Raw genomic sequence first — 10,201 nt, 5'->3', positions numbered from 1 at the left:
CACTGGGGGCATAGGGGAGGTCCATAATAGGCGATCCGAGTTTTACGTTGGTCGTACATCTAAATTTTAAGGAATTTTAAAACAAAAGGGGAATCAAAGTTAAAGATTGAAAAATATAAGAAAAATCTTAAAACATCTTCTCAAGAACCAATGGGCCAGGAGACCTGGAACTTATGATAAACTTTTCTGGGAAGTGTAGATTCTACTTTGTTCAATTCATGACCCACAGGGTAGTGTAGGGCCACAATAAGAAATCTAAGTTTTACATCAAATTACAGGAAAGAACTTTTTCTAAAAAAAACTTTTTCTCAAGAACCTTGGGCCATATAAGTGATACTGGTAGCATCCTGGGGACGTAAATACCCTAAACTGTCAATTCATGACCCCGGGGGAAGGATGGGGTTTCAATAGGTTTTAAAAAGGGGAAAATGTGGTGAAGAACCGCATGGTTAAAGTTATTCAGGTGAGCCCTGGACCGTTTGCTATGATAACCATATATTTATCAAACACTTATTGAGAAGGTGGTGTATAATATTGCAATGAAGAACAACGAAGAATCCCAGATGTGCACTGCAGCGCTGACGTCTTCTAGACAGAAAGATAAAGAAAGAATGTAAAACAAGATGTGTTTGTAAAACACTGATGCCCCCGTATGGCAACATAGCAAAGACTAAGCTTTTCTACAATGCAAATTTAATCAATTGATACCAAAAGTAGGGTATTCTCATTGGTAAACAATTGTGAAATTTGAAAGTAAGCTAATGTTAATTTTTTTTAATAAGTACAAAAATCTCCAAGGTCAAGGTCAAAAGGTCAATGTAATTGGTATCAAATTAAAGGTCTTGCCACATAAAATACTTACGTAGAGCATGAAAGCCCTAGCCCTAAAAGTTCAAAAGTTATGGCCAACGTTCAATTTCTTAAAAAGTAGGTCAATTTCCAAGTTCAAGGTCAAAGGGTCAAAATTATTGTTATCAAATGAAAGATCTTGTCATAAGGATCAAATATGTAGAGTATGAAAGCACTAGCCCTTACTCTTTAAAAATTATGGTCAAGATTTGCTTTTTTAAAGTAGTTAAATCTCAAAGGTAAAGATCAAAGGGTCAAAGTTCTTGGTATCCAATGAAGTGTCTTCTCACAAGGATTACATGTATGAAATATGAAAGCCCTATCCCTTACTGTTCAAAAGTTATAGCCAAGGTTAAAGTTTTTTCACAAGTAAGGAAATCTACAAGGTCAAAGGGTCTAAGTTGTTGGTTTCCAGTGAAAGGTCTTTTAACAAACATTATATATGTGAAGTATAAATTTCCTGGTGTCTACTGTTCAAAAGATATGGCCAAAGTAAAATTTTAAAATTTTCATGTAAAAGTGGGTCAAACTCCAAGGTCAAGGTCAAAAGGTCAAATTTGATGGTATCCAAAGAAAGGTCTTGTCATAAGAATCAAATGTGTAAAGTATGAAAGCACTAGCCCTAACTCTTTAAAAGTTATGGTCAAGGTTGTATTTTTAAAAGTAGATCAATCTCAAAGGTCAAGGTCAAAGGGTCAAAATTCTTGGTATTCAATGGAGGGTCTTTTCACAAGAATTACAAGTATGAAGTATGAAAGTCCTATCCTTTACAGTTCAAAAGTTATGGCCAAGGTTAAAGTTTTTTCACAAGCAAGGAACTGTACAAGGTCAAGGTCAAAGTGTCAAGGTTGTTGGTATCCAGTGAAAGGTCTTTTAACAAACATTACATATGTGAAGTATAAATGTCCTGGTGTTTACTTTTCAAAAGAAATGGCCAAAGTAAAATTTTAAAATTTTCATGTAAAAGTGGGTCAAACTCTAAGGTCAAGGTCAAAAGGTCAAATTTGGTGGTACCCAAAGAAAGTGCTTGTCACAAGGAATACACATATGAAATATGAAAGTCATAGCTCCACTAAATCAAAAGTTATGGGCAAGGTTAAAGTTTTTGCGGACAAACAGACAAACAGAGAGAGACAGACAGACAGACAGACAGACAGACAGACACGACAAAAACTATATGCCCCCGAAACTTCGTTTACGGGGGCATAAAAAAAGTAATATATTTTTGTCAGAAGAAATATGGTTTGTATAGGAACAATTTTATACATTAAGAAATCTTACAATTAAGGTACAGAGAAAGCCTATTAAAGTGCAAGGTATTAAGGTTCGTTAACAGCATCAAACGACAGCCTATCAATGATTGTTAACAATATCAAGTAAAAGCTAATTAAAGCTTGTCAAAAGTTTCAAACTACAGCGTATTAAAGATCGTTAACAGTTTCAAACGGCAGCATATTCAAGTTTTTTTTTTAACAGTCAGTTAAAGATTGTATACATTGTGAGATGTCATCGATAGTGTTGTGTAATTACATTTTTTCAGAGGATACTCAACACTTAAACCAAACAAAATACAATTATCTATCAATTTTATATCTCAAACAAGACTAGAATCATTGACAATTTTTGATTCTGAAAATTAAATAGTTGGAGATAAATAATAATACACTGTACAATGGATAGTATAAAAGAATGTATCATAAACATTTTTAAGACCGTAACAAAAATAAAAGAAAAAAATGATTTAGAGTGACACACATTTTTTTTTTCATAAATCGGGCTCACCCTGCGGGAGATTGATTCGGAACTTCTTTGCATTATTGTACATTACATAATAACGTTTCCGAATGTCTTCTAAGGTCACCAAGTCTTCCTTTAGGGTAGTCTCGGTCATAGAGTAATTAAGTTTCTGAAAAAGGGTAGAATAAAAAAAAATGTCGCTTATAGTTTGATCATAAAATGTGTCTTTTCGTCTGACATGTGTTCATCTTTATTTCATTGTATTTTTTTTTAAATTACATTGAAAACAAAAACAGTCTGAACGAAATAATTCGTTGTATTTTTTTTTAATTGGTACATGTTATATTATTACATTATCCTTTTTGGAAAAATGTGGAAAACTTTGGTATGTGATTAATAATTGTCTACCTTCTATATTATTCAGGGAAAATATTGAAATCCCTTACCTTGCATTCTATTTTTAAATTTGCATAGGTTCCTTCTCCTAGCTTCTCTCCCAAAAGACCTTTCTGCCATAATACCTTTGTACAGGTAATTCTCTTTATCATATATATTACAGGTAACTTCATATACTTTGCTGTTGAAAAATGTTGATTCATTAGTGCAGATGAATTTTGGATCCACTGAAATACAAATAAATGACTTAAAAGTAGAAAATAAATGTGTTTTTTACAACACTTAATTAAACTTCAAAATTTCTCTTTGTTAAAATTGTGATGTATCTAACAAAATTTTAGAATGCTTACACAACATTCACTTGAATGCTATTATAAGTGCTACATTATGAAAGTGTTGTTTACAAGATATCGAACTAAATTTTTCATTGTTATAGATTATGCATTTACTATGAAATACTTACTATTATAGTATATTATTGATGAATCTCCGGTAAAATAATACGATAATTAGTTAATAAAAAATTGAAAATGGATGAGGCGATATGAGCAAATTAACCACCAGCTGAATTATCTTGACAAGGTTTCTGTATGACATGGAATTAAGGTACTCGATCAATTAAAGGACATAATTTTCTAACCTTAAATATTCATCCTATATTAAATACTCTGAAACTAATTCAAAGCAGTTAAGATTAAAAAAAGGATTTATCAGGAGAAATTTTCAAAAATATAATTTCTTGAATAGTAATTAAATAATTAAGAATGCTTGAAGTCTATGGGAAAAAGCAAATTTTTGAAAATAAAAATTCAAATACTATGAACATCAAAAAAATGATTGGTGGAAAGATGCATATTATTATTAAGAATAGAAAAACAATTAAAAAATATTTACTGAGGCTATTATGGATCGGATACCTTAACTGTCAAAGTTGAACCGGTGTTCCTTAATGTACGATACTACATTGTAGGTACATTGTCGCTGCAGACCTGAAGCTCTCCGACAAAATAATATATTAACAAACTGGAGAGGTCGGTAGAGTGCCCAGTCCATGATCGAAAGTTCGTGGGTTCGAATAACGTACGCCATTGGCCTTATTTGATAAAAAAAAAATAGGTAGCAAACGTACCTCCGCCAAGCGCTAGACACTTGAAAGTGAAAGTTGCTGATGTTTTGGATAAATCTTAAAAACCAAGGCTCCATGTCCTGGAAGGCGTCAGCATTGTAAAAATCCCTCACTTTTCAATAGTTATGAGTATGGAGTAAAAGGTCTAAATTTAAAGCCAATCACAAGTGTATGGTTAACTCTTTACACGAGTGAAAAATTTCGAAATGGACTTCAAACAACTTTCAATTAAACAATCAATCACATTTGCAGTTTTTAAAGGTACCGGTATGTAATATCTAAATTTGAATTTGTCACATAGAACTCATTTTTGTGAATGCTTACTCGTCCAGGGCACCTGATCCCATCTCTAGATATTCCGGGGCCTCATGATGATGCACTTTTCACAGATTTGTATTATTTTTAAGACTCTTTGAGATCAATTCCTTTTTTTTTTTTTTTTTTTTTTGCTTTTTTTTTTTATATTTTTTTTTTTTTATATTTTTCCCTCCAGTTGACACAGTTTTTATATTCGCGAAGGCAGGCATAGAATTAAAAAAAAAATACTCACATATGGCGACGACAACAATTTCATATGTTACTCTCAGGCAAACAGTTTAGTTCTTGAGTCAGACGATAATCATGTTGCTCTCGACAATAAATTATAAAAGTGACTCTATGATACATGTATCTTATGCTAATTTGTCTTTTCATAATGCTACATGTAACTACCAAATAAATACAACTCATACATTAACTTCTTAAGCGTCTGTTCAAGAGTCACGAAGTAGCGTCGAGTTTGAATCCAACTGCGGAACATGGAGACCGGTCCTTCGGATAAGACCGTATAAATCGTCCTGCGTGTCGCAGAAGGTGCTGGCACGAATGAGATCCGTCATATCTCAATGGCCGAAACTGTCGAGTTTAGGACAAAATTTGCAGCTCTCCACCGGCAAGTGGTACAGTCATCATATGAGTAAAACGTTCTCGAGAACGACGTTAAACAACATACAATCAAACAGTCATCTTCGTTAACCAAACTCTTCGGATCTAAGATAAGATGCTTACAGATCATTCATTAAACCTCTTACTTAAGGATGTTAATAAAATACGAGTTTAACATAACAAATTAAAAGATTAAAAAGATAAATACATGTACCTCTCACTTTAAAGGAAACAGAATCGACTTCCATAAGATCATTCCTCACCCATTTCCCATTTTCTTTGATTTCTTTTGACAACTCACAAGCAAGTTAAGTTTCCTTCATCGGACTTTTCAACATCTGAAAAGCGGTAAAATATTAGTTATCCAGGTTCAATCAAGCGTGCACGGGGATTTACCCCGGGTTTTATTCCGTACACCCTGAGGCCGAAGGGTGAAATAGGTTTGCTTTTCTTAATTGTTTATCAATTTGTTTTACTGCCTCCGTAATAAAAATTGAAAATCTATTTCATTTGTCCGTTTTTCTGTCTTGCCGTTTTTCTGCCTGTCTAGTTTTGTTTATTATACTACTGTTAAAATGTTTCTATATAAGTTAATAAGGTAAAATAACTATTTATAAAAGTCTGAAAATTTCCATGCATAGAAAGCAATACCCCGGTGTATCGTTTTTGCTATCCACCCATCGGAAATTTTTTATTCAATTTTTGCCGCCAATTTTGATTTCCAGCGATAAATTTTGTATCTTATCAAACCCTTGACAGGGACTATGTTACAACGCGAAATGTAATAAACCTGGAATATTACTTTTTGCGTTATTACATTTTGCGTCGAAATCAACGCAGAATGTAATTACGCAAAATGTAACAACACACTTTTTAGGATTATTACATTTCGCGTTATTACATTTTGCGTCGACATCAACGCAAAATATAATAACGCAAAATGTAATAACACGATTTTTGGATTATTACATTTTGCGTTATTACATTTTGCGTCGAAATTAAGGTCAAGATCTAGTAAATAACTTCGGACTAATTTTTTGGTGCTAGATCCATTATGACGTCATAATCAATTTCAACTTTCTTTTTCCCGTACTTTACGGCTTTAGCAGAATTATGTAGAAAATAGGGTATTTTCATGACATTCAATTTGAAATCATTTGAAAAGTAAACCGGATACCTATATTATATTTGATATTAGTTTAAAGAAGAGGCCATGAAAATACTAATTACCGTTTTCTGTGAGACTGTAGGCAATCTGGATACATTTTCTTTGTCGAATATGAAAAAAACTCCCATATTCATGACTGGTTTTCTTAATTTTTCATTGAAAATAACAATTTAAAATACAGTTTTTCATCTAGTTTACCTACAAATTATGCCCCGAAACGCCACATTTGACCAAGCTAAAGTTGTAAAGCATCAATAAAGGAATTCATTTCTAAAATTTGGTAAATCTGTAGGCACCTGTCATTTACTAGATCTTGACCTTAATCAAAAGACAAGAACACAAAATGTAATAAAACACTTTTTGGTCAGCCAGATTGAGTACAATTTTCAACAGAGTAGTGGCCGATGAAAAGAACATAAAACAAAAGGAAAAAAAAAATTAATGAATTTTATATATTGATTTAATCAATTTGTGGGGTGGGGGTGGTATTGATTTGTGTGATTTGCTTTTTTATACCAAAATGAATGGAATCTAATAAAAAAAAAAAAAAAAAAAAAACACTATTCATTTGTACCGGAAGATGTAAATATATACCGGGAAGGGGTTTATTGATAACTATGTTACCATACTGTTCCATGCAAATTACCAGCATTGCAGACAAGCAAAAAAAAACTCTCTCTCTTTCTTGCTATCCAGTAATAAAATTGATTGTTTCCGCATTTTCATAGTAATACAATAAGAAACATCCCACCCTATCCCTGCCCCTCCTCGCTAGACACACACATACACTTCTAATTTGTTAACCAATGTACACATGCGGAACATGCATATCAAGAGCTTTTCATGAACCTATGGTCAATCTTTGGTAATTAGATATGTATTATTGGTTAGAAATTTAATAAGACGATCAAAAGTATGCCAATTAAAGTTAAATTAATGCTTTATAATTAAGTAAAAGTGTATTCAATATAACTAAAGTCAGAGTCAGAAAAGACGATACATTTAGATGTATTTATGTCCGTAAAAACCCAAACGTTGGTCTCATTGTTTTAGTTCTAAATATTTTGTACAGCGTGTTTCCTATGTTGGTTACATGTTTATATTTGAATCAATTTTATGATCTGTTTTGTTAAACGCAATCAAAAAAAAATAATTATATTTTGTTTTATTACATATTGTTTTATTACATTTTGCGTTGTCTTCAGTGCAAAAATAAAAGAACGCTAAATGTAACAACGAAAAAGCACGTTATTACACTTTGCGTTGATCTCGACGCAAAATGTGATAATCCAAAAATCGTGTTATTACATTTTGCGTTATTACATTTTGCGTTGATCTCGACGCAAAATGTAAAAACGCAAAATGTAATAATCCAGGTTTATTACATTTCGCGTTGTTATTACATTTTGCGTTGTAACAGAACTATCCCACTCACGGGACCTGACTCATAAGCAGTGGATAAATGTATAGTATCTGTATGTCCCTTTTAGCTCCAATCTTGCTTTATTTTTTAACTGAATAAATCTAAGACATCCATATATTTCACGTGAGTATTTTGTATGACAAACCCTATGTTTAAAGTACGAACATTTACATGTATGATCTTTTGACCTTGAAATCGGTATTTCATTGATGTATTGAGTGATACAACCACTATGAATTTGTTACTTACTTCCTACATAGAGAACAAAACTGATGTTTTTCATTCCCTTGGAATTCTCATTACATTCATACTTGTATGAGAAGATATCCTCCAGTTGACACAAGGTGGTTATTTGTTTTTTGTTGTGGAACCATTTGACGTCCAGATCGTTAACAATGGTGATTGCATCAAAACCTGATATTTGACAAATCGCCGGAAAATCTTCACCCGGGTTAACCATGGAGAATGGGGAATACACAGACATTTCATAATTCAGGTCTTGTGCTGTGTAGGAATAAAAATGTGAATAGTTTATAATCTTTAACTGTAAACCAAATCTTAATTGCGGTGTGTTATTACAAAAAATATGTTTTACTTATATATTTCTTACTGTATTCACATCGATTATACTAATAGAATTTAAGAAATTGTCAGTGTTCAGAAATGCACTCTTTTATAAGTGACAGATCGTCGCAAAGTTCACTGATCCTTTTGTAAAGATTAGAGCACTTCCCATCAAGCTGTTTCTCGTTACTATCCTGTTTCTTTTAAATTTAATATGCTCATTTAATCAAAAAAGTGCAAACAAAAGGAAACAAAAGTCGGAAACAAAACAAAAATATAAAACAGTATTCATAAGCAATTTTTTTTCTGATAATGTTTACCATGATACACGTACATGAAGTTGTAAGGAAATAGAATTTTACATAACCGAAACACAATATCAGTAATCTTGACCTCTATGTAAATGAGAACAAAATCGTTCTGCAACTGTTAATTCATTGCATGAAACTTAGTATTTTATGCAAGAGGATGCCATACATACAATTTTAAAACGAGGCAAGCTATTGACAAAAAAGTTGAGAAAACAAGGATATAAACAGTCTCTTTAAGTCATAAGATAAACATTTGATCTGTTTCTGATTTTTTATTGTTTAAATTGGTTTTGAGCTTGAATACTGATCGCTACTTCATACTTTGTCTAATTGTAATAAACTGAAAAATCAAAGATAACAGAATTTTTTAAAGAAAGAAATGTATGAAGAGATGTTTACTTAATGTTCTCTTCAGCAATTTTGCATCAAATTATCATTATTATATTTTATTATTATTTTTTTTTTTGGATAAGCAAACAAATACTTACAAAGTACAGTTATATCCTGATGAAAAACAGAGCATGTAAGGAAAACTGTAGTTACGAGAAAATTATATGTTAGCATTAACATATGGTAATCTAATCGAATTACCGATTAACAATGTTTCTACTTGAGAAATGTCTAATGTTAGAAATCCAAGGTTTTTATAATCTGTAGCTTTTTAAAAGGATGTAAGGAACGACACAATAATCTTTATTTTAAACAATTTATTTTTAGAACATTTAAAGAGGGATGGACATATTTGGTTTTCCTGTAATGGTTATTATTGAACAAATGCGCAGTTTACGCGCCTTTTGCAAACCTTGCATAAATGCATTGATAAAGCTAATATAAAAAGCGTCAACGAGTCACTTTTGTAATTATAAAAATGTATTTTTTATCAAATTTAATTGTAAAATGATTTGCAACAAAGTCATATTGGTTGACGATGCTTCTCTTTTGTATCTGAAATCTGATCGAGATCATATTCGTTAGCAACTTTTCCTCTTGTCGAAAAATAATCATGCAGTATAACTTATATCATACATGTACATCATACAGTATTTTTATAACTTATATTATACATGCACATCATACAGTATAACTTATATAATACATGTACATCATACAGTTTTACTTATATTATATATGTACATCATCCACAAAGTTGAAAAATAAACCAACAGTCTGCCTTTTAATAGTGAACGACAGCATTAAGAACTAAAAAAAAAAGCAAATACAAAGAAATTAATGGTAGACATATCATGTTCAGTATTTAATATAGTGGATGAATACTTTATACTGTATTCTTTTAAAATATGAGAAATACATATAGGATTTGGAAATTCCCTCCGTTCATGACATGTGGATCTATCGAGATCGTTGATTTTTCATTGCTCTCTGTAGCTATCTAGAAGATTGCTCTCTGTAGCTATCAGAAGATTGCTCTCTGTAGCTATCTAGAAGATTGCTCTCTGTAGCTATCTAGAAGATTTCTATCTGTAGCTATCTAGAAGATTGCTCGCTGTAGCTATCTAGAAGATTGCTCTCTGTAGCTATCTAGAAGATTGTTCTCTGTAGTTACCTAAAAGATTGCTCTCTGTAGCTATCTAGGAGATTGCTCTCTGTAGCTATCTAGAACATTGCTCTCTGTAGCTATCTAGGAGATTGCTCTCTGTAGCTATCTAGGAGATTGCCCTCTGTAGCTATCTAGGAGATTGCTC

General features: G+C 31.9%; 2 protein-coding genes across 2 annotated transcripts; both read right to left on the bottom strand.

Moving 5' to 3' along the window:
- Window positions 1-326: 326 nt before the first annotated feature.
- LOC134232924 (uncharacterized) lies at window positions 327-3,195 on the bottom strand. Its single transcript, XM_062714919.1, has 3 exons — window positions 3,033-3,195; window positions 2,632-2,755; window positions 327-588 (listed from the first exon to the last, which is right to left on the bottom strand). Exons 1-3 carry the CDS (start codon window positions 3,183-3,185, stop codon window positions 503-505), a joined length of 363 nt encoding a protein of 120 aa, XP_062570903.1. The 5' UTR covers window positions 3,186-3,195; the 3' UTR covers window positions 327-502.
- A 1,766-nt stretch (window positions 3,196-4,961) lies between these two features.
- LOC134232923 (uncharacterized) lies at window positions 4,962-9,107 on the bottom strand. The gene is made up of 3 exons (XM_062714918.1): window positions 8,987-9,107; window positions 7,873-8,127; window positions 4,962-5,370 (listed from the first exon to the last, which is right to left on the bottom strand). Exons 1-3 carry the CDS (start codon window positions 9,066-9,068, stop codon window positions 5,330-5,332), a joined length of 378 nt encoding a protein of 125 aa, XP_062570902.1. The 5' UTR covers window positions 9,069-9,107; the 3' UTR covers window positions 4,962-5,329.
- Window positions 9,108-10,201: the final 1,094 nt, after the last annotated feature.

Source organism: Saccostrea cucullata, unplaced genomic scaffold (assembly GCF_032062105.1).
Source record: "Saccostrea cucullata isolate Sc308-1 unplaced genomic scaffold, CSIRO_AGI_Scuc_v1 ctg4278, whole genome shotgun sequence".
NCBI lineage: Eukaryota > Metazoa > Mollusca > Bivalvia > Ostreida > Ostreidae > Saccostrea > Saccostrea cuccullata.
The sequence above is the reverse complement of the archived record's forward strand: the minus strand, read 5'-3'. Positions and strand labels throughout refer to the sequence as shown.